This window comes from Scyliorhinus canicula, chromosome 7 (genome assembly GCF_902713615.1).
Source record: "Scyliorhinus canicula chromosome 7, sScyCan1.1, whole genome shotgun sequence".
NCBI lineage: Eukaryota > Metazoa > Chordata > Chondrichthyes > Carcharhiniformes > Scyliorhinidae > Scyliorhinus > Scyliorhinus canicula.
Genome location: NC_052152.1, coordinates 57,783,856 through 57,799,964, shown reverse-complemented (window position 1 = coordinate 57,799,964; position 16,109 = coordinate 57,783,856). Strand labels below are relative to the sequence as shown.

At 50.8% G+C, this 16,109-nt stretch overlaps 1 protein-coding gene across 1 annotated transcript in view; it reads right to left on the bottom strand.

Moving 5' to 3' along the window:
- Nucleotides 1-16,109, bottom strand: part of mao (monoamine oxidase) — a 227,772-nt gene that overhangs the window by 43,749 nt on the left and 167,914 nt on the right. Inside the window, exons 7-9 of the mRNA XM_038802087.1 lie at nucleotides 15,596-15,745; nucleotides 12,981-13,140; nucleotides 12,297-12,393 (exon numbers count right to left, since the gene is read on the bottom strand). Of these exons, the coding sequence (XP_038658015.1) occupies nucleotides 12,297-12,393; nucleotides 12,981-13,140; nucleotides 15,596-15,745 (407 nt within the window). The remainder of the gene's footprint in view (nucleotides 1-12,296; nucleotides 12,394-12,980; nucleotides 13,141-15,595; nucleotides 15,746-16,109) is intronic.

Here is a 16,109-nt window from a genome sequence, read left to right as displayed (position 1 = left end):
TTCTGTACATAAAGTATGTAATTTATATTAATACTTTGTATATTTATTTATTAATTCTAAGGCTATAAGCAACTTTAACACATTCTTTGTTTTAAAAGTAAAATATTGTCATTCCAAATAACAAGAGAGAAGTAACAGCAATCTTTAAATAACCTGCCCAAAACAGTCACCGATAGGGGTCTGATTTAATACTAATTAAATTAAGTTTTGAAATGACGAGCTCAAGGTACCAAACATAGGGGCATGGCGGCATATTTCCCCATTCTCAACAAATATTATTTTGACTTAGCAAGAAGGAACAGAAACAAACTTTAATGAGAGGGATGGTCCCACAATTAATTGATGCCTCAGAGGGCCAGTCAGGGGAAAGTGGGAAATGGCATCAATTGGAAACCTGGTCATGCCCACCTCGACAATCACAGATTGATCACTCACCCCTTAATCCAATTACCAATTAGCTTTAGGGCAGCACGGTAGCATAGTGGTTAGCACAATTGCTTCACTGTTCCAGTGTCCCAAGTTCGATTCCCGGCTTAGGTCACTGTCTGTGCGGAGTCTGCACATTCTCCCCTTGTGTGCGGGTGCTCCGGTTTCCTCCCACAGTCCAAAGATGTGCAGGCTAGGTGGATTGGCCATGATAAATTGCCCTTCGTGTTGGGTGGGGTTACTGGGTTATGGAGATAGGGTGGAGGTGTTGCCTTGGGTAGGGTGGTCTTTCCAAGAGCCAGTGCAGACTCGATGGACCGAATGGCCTCCTCCTGCACTGTAAATTCTATGATTTTGGCCAATTGGAATTCAATAACATCATTGATCGCGCTGTGGGTTGTGGCTTGGGATGAATGAATAAGCAGAAGCTTTCACTGAGCAGGTTGCACAGCAAGTGACTGCTGTGCAGAAGGAAGCAGAAATTACAGAGAGAGATTGAGTGTCAACCTGCGTCCCCGGCTGAACCAGAAAGCAAGAGCTGTAGTAGGTTAGTCAAGTCCCACCCTGTTTTTAATAGCTATCTGCAACTTATTAAAGATTTCCTGAGTTACTTTGCCAAACTGTCTCCTGTTGCCTAAATGGTTAAGGTCTCAAATTAATATGATTTAAATTTAAGTTCAAATAACCCCTTGAAACCCAGCCGGAAGGTGTGTCCAATTTACAGCTAAAAGAAGAAATCGCCATGAGTCCTTACACAGCCGTGTGACAGAAAGCAGTCAACAGAGTTAGGCTGGAAGCTGTGTGATAGCAGTTAGATATCTGCCAGGAACCAGAGTAAAGAATTTAGGCATTCAAAGTCATGAGGTGTTAAAGAAATGTTATGGATCACCTAGCTAAAAAAGCTCATTGAAAGAGCTTCATAAAAATATTATACTCCAACAAATAGCTTCTTGAATATGGAAGAGAATTAAAGTGAATTCCGGATGGCTGTAGCATACCATTGGGATGGTTTCTGATCCTGCAAGCTTCTTGTAATGTACAAGGGAATTCTTGGGGTTGAGAGGTAAAACTTAAAATTCAGAGCAGAATTCTCCCATGTCCCTGCCGATAGTTGCAATAGTGGGCGATGTGGGGGAGGGGGGTTTAGAATTTGATGGAGTCCAAAAATCGATTTCATGCCAGCATGAATTTCCCATGGAATCTTCCTCTGGTGCCTGCCGTGGCAGATCAGGAAACCCACTGGAAGCCAAAGTGAAACTGATTTGCATTCTGCTAATGTGGTGCAGATGAAGGCCCAACCAGATTCTTCACCCCATGGCAGATTCCCTATGACGCCAGCAGGTAAACGTGTTCGTCCAGAACACATTTGGAACCACGTAGCAGGCAGAGGTCGAGAAATGTCTGGGGCTGCCTCCAGAATTTGGGATGCAGGCCGTCAGCAATCCTGAACTCTGTAACAGCACAACAGTGGGTGGGCGAGCATCTACAGATGGAAGATATGGAGCGATTTCCAGCCATTCTCCGCAGCGGGAACCACTCCACGTCCATGCTACGGGACTTAGTCCCAGATGGGAGAATTCCGACCTGAATTCAGATCATGGGCGAAAATCTCCGCGGACCGACGTGACGCCCATTTCCGGCGGGAAAAAGCGGTGTGCATGACTCCGGCGTCCGGGCCTTCTTTTAAGCTGGCAATCTCCGTTCCCGGAAGGGCCAGCAGCGGACTGACGCGATAGGCGTCAGTTTCTCCAGCTGCGGAAGTGGCGATTCCCGGCGTTTGTGTGGTGGGGAGAGAGAGAGACCAGTGGGGTGGGGGGAGAAGAGCGACCCGGCATGGGGGTGGGTGGGGGTGGGGGTGGGGGGGGGGGGAAGAGCGACCCGGCATGGGGGTGGGGGGGGGTGGGGGTGGGGGTGGGGGGGGGGAGAAGAGCGACCCGGCATGGGGGGGGGGGGGAGAAGAGCGACCCGGCATGGGGGTGGGTGGGGGTGGGGGTGGGGGGAGGGGGGAGAAGAGCGACCCGGCATGGGGGGGAGGGGAGAAGAGCGACCCAGCATGGGGGTGGGTGGGGGTGGGGGTGGGGGGGGGGGGAGGAGAAGAGCGACCCGGCATTGGGGGGGGGGGAGAAGACCGACCCGGCATTGGGGGGGGGGGGGGGGAGAAGAGCGACCCGGCATGGGGGGGGGGGGGGTTGGGGGCAGCGGCGTGCAGAGAGGGGGGGCGACGGATGCCCGGGGCCAACGCACCGTCGCCCCCCCCCCCTCTGTACGCCGCTACCCCCTACCCCAACCACCCCCCCTCACCACCCCTACCTCCCTCCAACGCCCCTACCCCCCTCCCCACCACCCCTACCCCCCTCCAACGCCGCCCCCCCACCCCCCTCCAACATCGCCCCCCCCTACCCCCCTCCAACGCCACCCCCCCATCTCTCGCAACGCCGCAACCCCCCCCTCTCAACGCCGCAACCCCCCCCCTCTCAACGCCGGGTCCCCCCCCCCCTCAACGCCAGTACCCACACCCCGTCCCCCTCCCTCTGAAGGCCGGTACCCACACCCCCCCTCCCTCTGAAGGCCGGTACCCACACCCCCCCCCTCCTTCCTCCTCCCCCCTTCCTTCCTCCTCCCCCCCTTCCTTCCACATTAGTTGGAGGGGGGTAGGGGTGGTGAAGGGGAGGTTGGGGTAGGGGCAGCGGCAGGGGCAGAGAGGGGGGGCGACGGATGCCCAGGGCCAACGCACCGTCGCCCCCCCTCTGCACGCCGCTGCCCCTACCCCAACCCCCTCCCCTCACCACCCCTACCCACTTCACCACCCCTACCCCACTCCAACGCCGCACCACCCCCCCACTAACGGAGGAAGGAAGGGGGGAGGAAAAAGGAAGGGGGGGAGGAGGAGAGAGGGGGGGTGTGTGGGTACCGGCATTGAAGGGGGGGGGACCCGGCGATGAGGGGGGGTTGCGGCGTTGAGGGTGGGGGGTTGCGGCATTGCGAGAGATGGGGGGGCGGCGTTGAAGGGGGGATGGGGGGGCGGCGTTGGAGGGGGGTAGGGGTGGTGGGGAGGGGGTAGGGGTGGTGGGGAGGGGGGTAGGGGTGGTGGGGAGGGGGGTAGGGGTGGTGGGGAGGGGGGTAGGGGCGTTGGAGGGAGGTAGGGGTGGTGAGGGGGGGGTGGTTGGGGTAGGGGGCAGCGGCGTACAGAGGGGGGGCGACGGTGCGTTGGCCCCGGGCATCCGTCGCCCTCCCTCTCTGCACGCCGCTGCCCCCAAACCCCCCCCCCCCGATGCTGCAACCCACCCCCCCCATGCCGCAACCCCCCCCGATGCCGCAAACCCCCCCCCGATGCCGCAACCCCCCCCATGCCGCAACCCCCCCCATGCCGCAACCTCCCCCGATCCCCGATGCCGCAACCCACCCCCCCGATGCCGCAACCCACCCCCCCCCCCCCCCGATGCCGCAACCCACCCACCCCCGACACTGAACGGCGTCAACCATCATCAATGGTTGACGACATTTTAAAGCAACTCTGATTTTCGCCGACGTGACCCGTGGCCACGTCGGCGGGACTTCGGCCCATCCGGGCCGGAGATTTGTGGACACTAAAAAAAAAATGAAATCCCGCCGGCGCCAGCTGTTTTCAGAGGCTGCCGGCGGGATTTGCACAACGCCAGTTTTTGGCCGGTGGGAGATTTAAAAACCCTGCGGGAGCGGAAATAACGCCGCTGCCCGCCGATTCTCCGACCCTGCGTGGGGTCGGAGAATCCCGCCCCATAACGTTTTGTCAACTGTCGTGTTAATTTAGTAATTCTTGTGTTCTTCAAGTTTTTTTTAGATACAATTCTCATGGGAGTGTCCCTTTAAGAAATTTTTTGTCTTATCACATGGCCTCAGTAATGTCACTGTGTGGGTGGTGCTGGGCTGTGGCTCTGAGTTTTACTTTTGTTTTTGGTTGGGCTTGTTTTGGTGGCTCGAATTTTTTGCTTTAGTTTTCACATTTGGCTGCTGTATTCAGACAGACAAGTATCTTGGAGTGTCTCTCTACCTAGAGTTTAAAAGCTGTTTCCAGACTGCCTGATAGCTTGAAAATAAATAACTGCTTTCTGGAAGGAATTCAAACCTTCTGTTTCGAAAAGGAAATAGGGCTATCCATATCAGGTCTCGAGTGCTGTGTGCTGGACCACACCTTTGAAAAAGGGGTTTTGTTCTTTCGGTGGCGTGGGCGAGCAGGGCGGCCGCAGTAAGAGGAGCTCCCACCAGTGGCCGAGATTTGCGGTGATTTCGGGGATTTCCCTGAGTCATCACTCACCCCCCCCCCGACTATCGTCGGCCTTTGGGGACGTCACGGGCAGCTAGCGGGGCCAGTTTAAAAACCGGAGAAGAACCCTGCATGGGTGTCGGGCGACAGAGGCTGAGGTGCTGGGCCCAGCGCAGCCTGAAGGTCGGAGCAGCGGGGGCAGAGCTACAAGGAGGCCAAGCTGGCAGGCCGCACTACTTACGGTGGAGAAGATGACCGAGGTGATGGCGGTGGAGCTGAAAAAGCAGTTTGCGAGGCACATGGAGGCCTTGAGGAAGGAGACGTGGTCGCATTGAAGTCATTGGTGGAGGAGGCAATCACCCCGGTGAGGGTGGCAGTGGCAAAGGCATCGGCCGAGATGAGAGAGCAGGGCGAGAAGATGAAGGAAGTGGAGGAGGCCATGTCACGACACAGCAACCAGGTCACCTCGATGGGGGATGAGCTGCGGAGGGTGGTGGAGGTCAACAGAGGACTCCGAGCAAAGCTTGAAGGCTTGGAGACCCGCTCAAAGCAATACAATTTGAGAATTGTGGGCTTGCCCGAAGGGTCAGAGGGCCCAAGGCCAACAGAGTAATTTGCTAAGAAGTTGGCGGAGCTGATGGGGGAGGGTGAGAATCCCTCCCGGTACGAACTAGACCGAGCTCATCGGTCATTAAGGCCGAAGCCCAAAGTGAACGAGCCGCCAAGAGCAGTAATTATCTGCTTTCATAAGTTCTGCAAGAAGAAGGTAAGGGTATTAAGCTGGGCGAAGCAGAAGTGTGAGGTGCTGTGTGATGGTACTGCGGTGCGGATGTACCAGGTGACGGTGGAGTTGGCAAAAAGACGAGCGGCGTTTGGGCATTGTACAAGAAGGGGGTGCGATTTGGTATGGTGTACCCGGTGAAGTTGAGGGTAATGTATAATGCCAAAGACTTTTATTTTGAGACAGCGGAGGCGGCTGAGGCGTTCGTGAGGGCAGAAGGCTTGGGTCAGACGTGAGGAGCGGAACTGGAAGAAAGACTGTGGACTGTGATTGAGCAGCTGGAAAATGTATAAATGCAACAACTTTCTTTTTACTGATGTGTACTGTAATTTACTTCTCTTTGCATTGTTACAGAGTTCAAGTTAATGGTGGGTTGATTGGTGTTCTGTGTTGCGACGGTTAAATGTTATGTTAGTGAATTGTATGGGTTGGATTGTTGGATTTGTTTATTTTAGTTTTTTCTTTCTCTGGGACTGGGTGGAAGGGGACGATATATCTTGGTGGTGGGAGCCACCCTCGCTAGCTAACTAAAGTCAGCTGGTGAACGGAAGTGAGGTGTGAGGAGGGCTACGGACATTGGAGGCTGGATAGCAGGCTTCAATGGGCCTACGAGGCGAGCGAGAGGTGGGGAAGGGATGGATGTTGGGAGATGTTGTTTCAGGGGGAAAGGTAGGGGGGTTCTTGAGAGGGGGGGAAGGGGTTTGATGTTAACAATGGACAGGGGTGGGTCAGGCTTATGGGGCAGGGCCTGGTGTTACGATGATGGTGGATAAGAAAGGTGGGGGAGGGGGGGGTGAGAGATCCCCAGTTAGGATAGTCACGTGGAACGTGAGAGGGCTAGGAGGTCCGGTCAAGAGGTCAAGGGTGCTTGTGCATCTTAAAAGTTTGAAATCCGATGTGGCAATGCTGCAGGAGACTCACTTGAGGGTGAAGGATCAGGTGAGACTTTAAAAGGGCTGGGTCAGTCAGGTGTTTCACTCTGGATTTGACGGGAGGGGTAGCGGTGTTGATCAGCAAAAGGATACACATCCAGATGGAGAAGGTGGTGGCAGATCAGGGGGGGTAGATATGTGATTGTGACAGGGGCGCTGGAGGAGAGATTAGTGGCCCTGTTAAGTGTATACGGTCCCAATTGGGACGATGTGGGATTCGCGAAGAAGGTGTTTGGGGCCATCCCCGACTTGGACACACACGAACTGATTGTGGGGGGGACTGGAACTTGGTGCAGGAGCCAAGGTTGGACAGATCACGGCCGCGTTTGCTGGTCCCATCGGGGGGGGGGGGGGGGGGGGGGGGGGGGGGGGGGGGGGGGGCGAAGGCGCTGGCTGGGCTAATGGTGGAAATGGGAGGGGTGGACCCTTGGAGGTTCCTGCACCCAAGGAAGCATAAGGTATACTCGCGGATCGACGTTTTTGTGGTGGGAAAGGCTTTGCTGGCTGGAGTCAAGGGGTCGGAATACTCTGCAATTGCTGTGTCAGATCACGCTCCGCATTGGGTGGATATGGTGCTGGAGAAGGGGGTAGCGCAGAGGCTGGGATGGAAACTGGATGTGGGGCTTTTGGGGAACCAAGTGTTCTGTGAGAAAATTGAAAAGGTAATTAAGGAATATGTAGGTTTCAACTGTACGGGTGAGGTGTCGAAGGCAGTTGTCTGAGAGGCTCTAAAGGTGGTGGTGAGGCGTGAGGTAATTTCATTTAAGGCCAGGGTGGACAAAGAGGAGAGGTTGGAGCGTTAGAGGGTAATAGATGAGATGTTGGAGGTCGATAGGAGTTATGCAGAAGATGGGGACCCAGCGAAGCTGGAAAAGAGAAAGGAACTACAGGCGAGTTTGACCGACTGTCCGCCAGGAAGGCGGTGCGCCAACTGAGACGAGCAAGGGGTGCAGTTTATGAACATGGAGATAAGGTGTATATCAGCAGACCAGCTCCGGAGGAAGGCAGCGGCAAGGGAAATTCTTCAGGTGAGGAATAGGGCAGGGAAGTTAGTGGTGGCACCGTAGCTGATTAACAAGGTTTTTGAGGAGTTTTATGAGAGGTTGTACAGGTCAGAGCCACCCGGGGAGACCGTGAGATGCAGGAATTTCTGGATGGATTGGAGTACCCGAGGCGAGGGGAGGGGGACAGGGCTACATTATAAGGATCAATAGTGGAGCAGGAGATAAAGGATGCGATTGGGAGGATGCAGTCGGGGAAGGTGGCAGGGCCAGATGGGTTTCCGGTGGAATATTATAAAAAATTCAAGGATAAGTTGGCACCCCTGATGGTGGGGATGTTTGAAGAGGCGATAGGGAAGGGGGTGCTGCCACAAACTTGGGGGCAGACATCAATTTCCCTGTTGCTAAAAAAAGATAAGGATCCGATGGAGTGTGGGTCGTATAGGCCCATATCACTTCTGAATGTGGACGCAAAAGTATTGGCGAAGGTACTGGTGGGTAGGCTGGAGAAGTGCCTCCCAAAGGTGATAGGTGAGGGTCAGACGGGGTTCGTGAAAGGGAGGCAGCTGATTTCGAACATTAGGAGGGTTTTGAACGTTGTTATGGCACCGGCGGAAGGGGAGGAAACAGAGGTGGTTGTGGCACTGGACGCCGAGAAGGCGTTTGACCGGGTAAATTGGGGTACCTGGTGGCAGTTCTGGAGCGGTTTGGGATTGGACAAGATTTGTGAACTGGGTAAAGCTACTATATAAGGAGCCGAAGGTAAGTGTCCGCACGAACAATATCAGTTTGAGATACATTTCTCTCCACCGTGGGACGAGGCAGGGGTGTCCTATGTCCCCCCTGCTGTTTGCATTTGCAATTGAGCCATTGCATTAAGAAGTTCGGGAGCATGGAAAGGAATAGTGAGGGGGGGGGGGGGGGGGGGGGGGGGGGGGGGGATAGAGCGTAGGATGTCCTTATATGCTGACGACTTGCTGCTGTATGTGTCGGAACTGAGTGCGTCGATAGGAGGAAAATTGGAGCTACTGCGAGTATTTGGGTCTTTCTCGGGGTACAAGCTGAACCCGGACAAGAGCAAGTATTTTGTGGTGTCTCGGCCAGGGGTGGGGGCGGGATGAGGGGGGGGCTGCCATTCCGTAGAGCAGGGACTCACTTTAGGTATCTGGGGGTGCAGGTTGCCCAGGATTGGGGGAGGCTTCGCAGGTACAACATCACTAGTTTGGTGGGGAGAGTGAAAGCAGATTTGGCAAGGTGGGATGATCTCCCTCTGTCACTGGCGGGTCGAGTACAGGTGGTTAAAATGAATGTGTTTCCGTGATTTCTGTTTATTTTTCAATGCCTACCGATTTTCCTCCCAAAGGCTTTTTTCAGGGAGATTGAGGGAAGAATTACCACGTTCATATGGGGAGGAAAGGTGGCCAGAGTTAGAAAGGTACTGCTACAGAGGGGAAGGCAGGCAGGGGGTTTGGGTCTCCCGAACCTGATGTACCACTACTGGGCGCCGAATGTGGAGAAGGTGCGGAGCTGGGTCAGAGGGGTTGATTCCCAGTGGGTCAGAATGGAGGAGAGTTTGTGCAGGAGGTCGGGACTGAAAGCACTAGCAACAGCGCCGCTCCCGATAGCTCCGGGGAAATACTCAGGGAGTCTGTTAATAATAGCTACATTGAAAATCTGGAGGCTGTTTGGGGGCAGGGTCAAGGAAATGCCGATTCGGGGGAACCACAGATTTGAGCCAGGGAAGTGGGATGGAAGTTTTCGGAAATGGGAAGAGAAGGGGATTAAGATGCTAAAAGATTTGTTTCTTAGGGGTCGGTTTGCAGGATTGAGGGAGCTGGAAGCGAAGTATAGGCTGGAGCAGGGAGAAATGTTTAGATACATGCAGGTTCGAGATTTTGGCAGGTAGGAGATACAGAGATTCCCGGAGGAACCGGCCTCCAAATTGTTGGAGGAGGTGCTGACGGCAAGTGGACTGAAGAAGGGGGTACTGTCAGCGGTGTACGGAGCTATTTTGGACGAGGATAAGACACCACTGGAAGGGATCAAAGCAAAGTGGGAGGAAGAGTTGGGAGAGGATATGGAGGAGGGGTTCTGGTGTGAGGTGCTCAGGAGAGTAAATGCCTCCACCTCATGTGCGAGGTTGGGGCTGATACAGAAAGGTGGTGTACAGGGCACACCTCACGAGGGCGAGGATGAGACGATTCTTTGCAGGAGTGGAAGATGTATGTGAGCGTTGCCGGGGGGGTGGGGGTTGCTAATCACGTTCATATGTTTTGGTCTGTCCAAAGCTAGAGGATTACTGGAAGGAGGTGTTTAGGGTAATTTCCAAGGTGGTGCACGTGAAACTGGACCCGGGTCCCCTGGAGGCCATATTCGGTGTGTCGGACCAGCCAGGGTTGGAAACGGCTGCGGAGGCAGATATCGTAGCCTTCACCTCGTTGATCGCCCGAAGGCGGATCCTGATGGGATGGAGAGGAGCCTCTCCACTCTGTGCTCTGGCGTGGCAGGGGGGACCTGTTCGAATACTTGACCCTTGAGAAGGTTAAGTTTGAACTGAGGGGAAGCTCGGAGGGGTTCTACAAGTCATGAACTGGATAACATTGAACATTAGTTGGGGGGGGGGGGGGGGTTGGAGGGAGGGGGCTGTGTCTATTAAGGATGACTATGAGTTATCCTTGATTCCTTTTTGTCATTTGTTTGTGTGAACATGCGGGCTAATGTTTGGGGGTTGGTGGGAGGATGGGATCGTTATTATTATGGGGATTGACATATCTTGCTGATTGTTATTTATTGTTGGTGGGTGTAAATTCAGGAGAAAATGTGAAAAAGGAAATTAAAAATATTTTTTAAAAATAAAAGGGTGTTTCTGGAATATGGGATCTTGTTATTAAATTGGAACAGCTTAAGGGGGGAATTTATTAAGGGATATACATAGAATACTGTAGCTGTGTGGGGTATTTATGTTGGTTGCTGATAAAAAATGCTTACTGTGTGTGTTTATAAAAATGTTAACTAAATTCGTAGAATAAACTTTGTTTTTCATTAAGAGTGCTTTAGGCCTTTGTTGAATAATACCTGAAAGGCAGGCCCTTGTTCTCAGCGTAACCAAAATAAATAAACAGTTGTAGGTCAGGTGAACTCCATGATATACTTTGGAGTTTTCTAAACCCTGGCCCATAATAAAGTGGGGGCTCGTGGGATAAAAGTCTATCTTTCGTAATTGGGTTAGCTTAGTGAACTTAAAGACAGTGAGGGGTGAGCATATTTGTGTTTGCTTTTCAGGTGGTGTATTCCAGTTTAAGTAGGGAGTGTGTTGTGGACAATGGCTCTTTCAGCGGCTCAGAAGTTTTTGGGGGTGGAGAAGGTCACACGCAGTACCTGACAAACACAGACTAAAAAAAGGCTTTTAGATTTGGAAAAAACTTTGCAGTTAACATTGCCTGATAAAATATGAAAGGAAGAGGTAATTGCTGTGGTAGCGTAGCATTTAAAATTGCCTGAGATACATTCAGAATCATTGGAAATGGCAAGAATTCAATTACAGATCAAGCAGCTTGAACATGAAAAAGAATTAACGCAGCTTCAATACGAAATGAGAGAAAAAGAAAGAGAAATGGAGGTACAGATCAGGGAAAAAGAAAAAGAGAGAGAGGAAAAAGAAAAGGAGAGAGAAGAAAGGGAAAAAGAGAGACTTTGAACTTCAGAAAATGGCATGAAATGTGACAGTCAGTTAAAATTTGCAGAGGTAAAGAGAAACGTACAGTTTGAGGACAGTGAGAAAGAGCGTCATAGTTGAAGGCTTGGTGGGGATCTATTAAATATGTCCAAGCATTGCCAAGGTTTGATGAGAAGGAGGTAGAAGCCTTTTTCATTTCATTTGAGAAGGTAGCTAAACAAATGAAATGGCCACACAACATCTGGGTATTACTGATACAAACAAAGTTGGTAGGGTAGAGCTAGTGAAGTGTTTGCATCACTATCAGTGGAGGTATCTGGGACGTATGAGGTGGTGAAAAAGTCCATCTTAGGTGCCCATTAACTAGTGCCTGCAGCCTACAGACAAAGGATTAGAAATTTAAGGAAAGAACCTGGTCAAACATACATGGAGTTTGAACGGATCAGAGTAATTTTGATAGGTGGATAAGGGCTTTGAAAATAGACCAAATTTATGAAGCTCTTAATAATTTTGGAGGAGTTAAAAAATTCAATTCCTGATGCAGTGAGAACTCATGTGGAACAGTAAAAGTTAAAACTGCGAGATTAGCAGCAGAAATGTCAAATAAGTATGAATTAATTCATAAATCAAAGTTTGGTTTCCAACATCAGTTTCAGCCTGTGAGGGATAGAAACTGGGGAAAAGAAAAATACTCAAGTGGTAAAGGTAAAGGGGATCTGATGGGAGATAATAAGGAGAGTGTACCTCAGATTTAAAAATAAATCCAGGAGGGTGGAAGAGAAATGAAAAGTTTCAGATGTACTCCATGATATACTTTGGAGATTTCTAAACCCTGACCCATAACACAATAAAGTATGTTTTTGTTGAAAAAGGTGAAATCTTGCAGCATAGTTTTGTCTGTTAATCACAGGGTGTTTGAATTTCTTCTTTAAATGTTAACGGACCCTAACAGCATCTAGCAAAATCTTGCAAAAATGGAATGAAATCAAAAAGTAAATTATTGCCAAGCCAAGCAGAAGTAATCATTGTCCTTTCATGCAGTAGATTGTAACAAAGACTGAAAGTGTTGGAAATGTATGTGCCAATCTGTATCTGGAAAGAGGAAGGACAGAATACAATGCTTCAGATGTGTACTCTTCATCCGAGTCTATATGAAATCTTCCTATTTCTTCCTGATTACCGGTCTTCTAGAGGTTATTATTGACAACTACAGTGCCTAAGCCAATATAGTACTCACCCTGTGATTGCAGGGACAGAGCCATCTGGTTTGCAATCATCCAGAGTCAGTTCAATAGGAGACTCCTCATCTTGAATGATCATGCTACCACAGCAATCTGATTAAAAAGAGAAATACATCACATCTCCTTCTGACAGCAGTTTTGAACTGACTGACAACATGCTTAATATCTGTTGTTTAAAATTTGAGGTTGCAGGACACATAAGCAACAATTATACTAAATTGCGATATGTGTTCTATCAGAATTTAATAAATTAAGATATAATATAAAATGAAACATCCAACAAAACTACTTGATAGCGGTTAGCATTGCTGCCTCACAGCACTGGGGACCCGGGTTAAAATCTGACCTTGGGTGACTGTTCGCAATTTGCACGTTCTCCCAGTGTCTGTGTGGGTTTCCTCCCACAATCCAAAGATGTGCAAGTTAGGTGGATTGGCCACGCTAAATTTCCCCTTAGTTTCCAACGGTTAGGTGGGGTTCTGGGGTTATGGGGATAGGGAGTGGAAGTGGTCCTGGGTGGAGTATTCTTTCGGGGGTTGGTGCAAACCCGATGGGCCGAATGGCCTTCTTCTGGACTGTAGGGATTCTATGATTCTTTGTAATATTATCCCTAGGCGGGTATGTCAGAATCCAAGGTTAATTCTGCCCATTTTTATTTCCCCCCAGAAAAGAAAACTCACCGTTCTTCTTCCAAAAGCTCTCTCTGTAGTATATCATGCATTTGATTACACATCCCATGGGAATACGCTGGATGAGTTGGTTTCGCAGAATTGGCAAGGGTGGTTCATAATGAATCTTTGCGCTGAGTGCTGGTGGAATGGCGCTGATAACATATTTACCCTAAACGAGAACAAAAAAGTGTAACTTTCTTCTCACCGTTCCTCTTTTATTAACTCCCCTCATCCTCTCCACCCTGCCCTCAAAGATCTTACACATTCGAATAAACAGGGTTTTCAACTAATAGACAACTTTGTGCAGATTGAACATCAGAGATTCCTCTCCTTTGTGAGGTTGAATTTTGGGATAAGAGCAGAAGAGGAGCTGGAAATTTACCAACTTTACACTTTACTGACCAAGTAGTGATAAATTCTGGAGGTGTTCAGAGTTGGGGGAGGGTAGGTATGGCATTGGCCAACAGATGATTCTTCAGCCTTTCCTCTCGGCATTTTATTTTCAATCTGGAAGTGTGCAAAAGCACTCTCAGGAATCAAGTTAGGCACAATGTCTGAAAGGTAAGGTATTGATAAAATTCTGAATTGAACCTCGGTTCCACCATGACAAAAATGCATTGGCTCCTGGAAACTGTCGTCCTAAATTTGCCAGAATTCTAAAATTAGTGTTATGGTGAATACATTCACCACATTCACCCCCTGTTAAAAAAATCAAGTCCAGAGGGGGTGACGTGGGGTCATTACATATTCAGTTTATCTGGAGGCTGGATCGTTCTCTTCAACCTCCGCAGCTCTGGCGGTGCGGCGGGCACAGTTGTCGCAGGTGGTGACTCCAGGGGCGTTGTGTCTGGAGCTTGAGCCTCAGTCTGGGGTGTCGGAGACGGCTCAGGTGCGGGGGTAGGGAGGGGGTTGATTGGTGGCGGCAGTGTCGGCGTGGGACAATACAGGAGATCCAGGGGAGCATAGTGGGTGGTGGTGGGCGGGGGGGGGGGGGGGGGGGGATGTGGGGGGGGGGGGCGCGTTGGCGGGGGAACCAGCTGGCACCAGGTCCCTTAGGGAGACCGTATCTTGCCGTGAATCCTGGTGCGCGATGTAAGCGTACTGGGGGTTAGTGTGGAGCAGCTGGACACTCTCGACCAGGGGGTCGGTCTTATGGCTCCTCATGTGCCTCCGGAGAAGGACTGGTCCCGGAGTTTTCAGCCAAGTTGGAAGCTAGACCCCAGAGATAGACTTCCTGGAGAAGATAAACAAGCGATCGTGAGGGGTCTCGTTCGTGGCTGTGCAGAGGAGCGATCTGATGGAGTGGAGGGTGTCAGGGAGGAGCTCCTGCCAGCGGGAGATCAGGAGACTTCTAGACCTAAGGGCCAGAAGAACGGCCTTCCTTACTGTCGTGTTCTCCCTCTCCACCTGCCCGTTTCCCTGCAGGTTATAGCTCGTAGTCCCACTCGAGCATTTGCTGAGCAGATACTGACGTAGCTCATGGCTCATGAACGATGTGCCCCATTTGCTGTGGACGTAGGCAGGGAAACCGAACAGTGTGAAGATGCTGTGCAGCGCCTTTATTACGGTGGCTGAGGTCATGTCGGGGCAGTGGACGGCGAAGGGGAAGAGGGAGTACTCATCGATGACGGTGAGAAAGTATATATTCCGGTTGGTGGAGGGGAAGGGTCCTTTGAAGTCAATGCTTAGGCGCTCAAAGGGCCAGGAGGCCTTTACCAGGTGGGCCTTGTCTGGCTGGTAGAAGTGCGGTTTGCACTCCGCGCAGACTTGGCAGTCACTGGTCATGGCCTTGACCTCCTCGGTGGAGAAGGGCAGATTGCGGGCCTTAATAAAGTGGGTAAGCCGGGTGACCGCCGGGTGGCAGAGGTCATTGTGGATAGCCCGAAGTTGGTCATCTTGCGTGCTGGCGCATGTGCCGTGGGATAGGGCATCTGGGGGCTCGTTGAGCTTCCCAGGACGATACTTGATATCGTAATTGTAGGTGGAGAGTTTGATCCTCCACCTCAAGATTTTATCATTTTTTATTTTGCCCCGTTGTGTGTTGTCAAACATGAAGGCTACCAATCGTTGGTCGGTGACGAGGATGAACCTCCTACCAGCTAGGTAGTGCCTCCAGTGCCGCACAGCTTCCACTATGGCTTGTGCTTCCTTCTCGACCGAGGGGTGTTGAATTTCGGAAGCGTGGAGGGTTCTAGAGAAGGATGTTACTAGCCTGCCCGCCTGGTTGAGTGTGGCGGTCAGTGGGACGTCTGACGCGTCGCTCTCTACTTGAAAAGGGGCAAACTCATCCACCGCGTGCATTGCGGCCTTGGTGATGTCGGCCTTGATGATGCTGAAGGCCGCGCGGGCCTCATCTATCAGGGGAAAAGTGGTTGTTTGAATAAGTGGGCGGGCAATGGAACATGTCAATGATGCACCTTTGCATGTTGGCTCCACAAATGACCCTCTTCTCCGAGAATTTAGCAGAGATTTCGTGGCATTGGAAAAGGCAAATGTGACTCACTCTCCTGCATTTACGCTGACAGACAATCCCCAAGAATTTTTGAGCCCCTATATGCTACCCCAATTTTCTGGTGTGCTTTAAGGAAATTACATTACCAGTTGTTGGTGTCCATTTTCCTCACCTCAAATGTCGAATGATCCAATGTTTCCACAATGACTGTACTTTGTGTTTGATCAATCCGGATTACAGGTTTTTTCAGCTTCACGCAGTCTCCAAGATTGTTCATCAATCGTTCACAGATCTGACCAGAACCACCCACAAATTTTCGCTCCTGCAAATGTAAAATATATATTAATGGACTACTTGAAAACTATGGATCACTAAAATAGGCAATAACCATGGCTCTATGAATGAGATACTTAAGACATCAAAAAGCATAGATAAAGGCAGGGGAGTCCTAAGCATTCAACAGCCAATGCAGCATAGCATTGAAGTGTAGTTAATGATGTAATGTAGTAAACATGGCAGTTAATTTGCACAAAGCAACGTATTGCAAGCAGTGAAGTGATAACAACCAGAGAGTCTGTATTAGGGACAACGGAGAGAGGTAAATATTGGAGAACTTCCCTGCACTTTGAAGTAGTGCAGTGCAATATTTCATATCCTCTTGAGAAATCAAATGGGGCTCAGTTTAA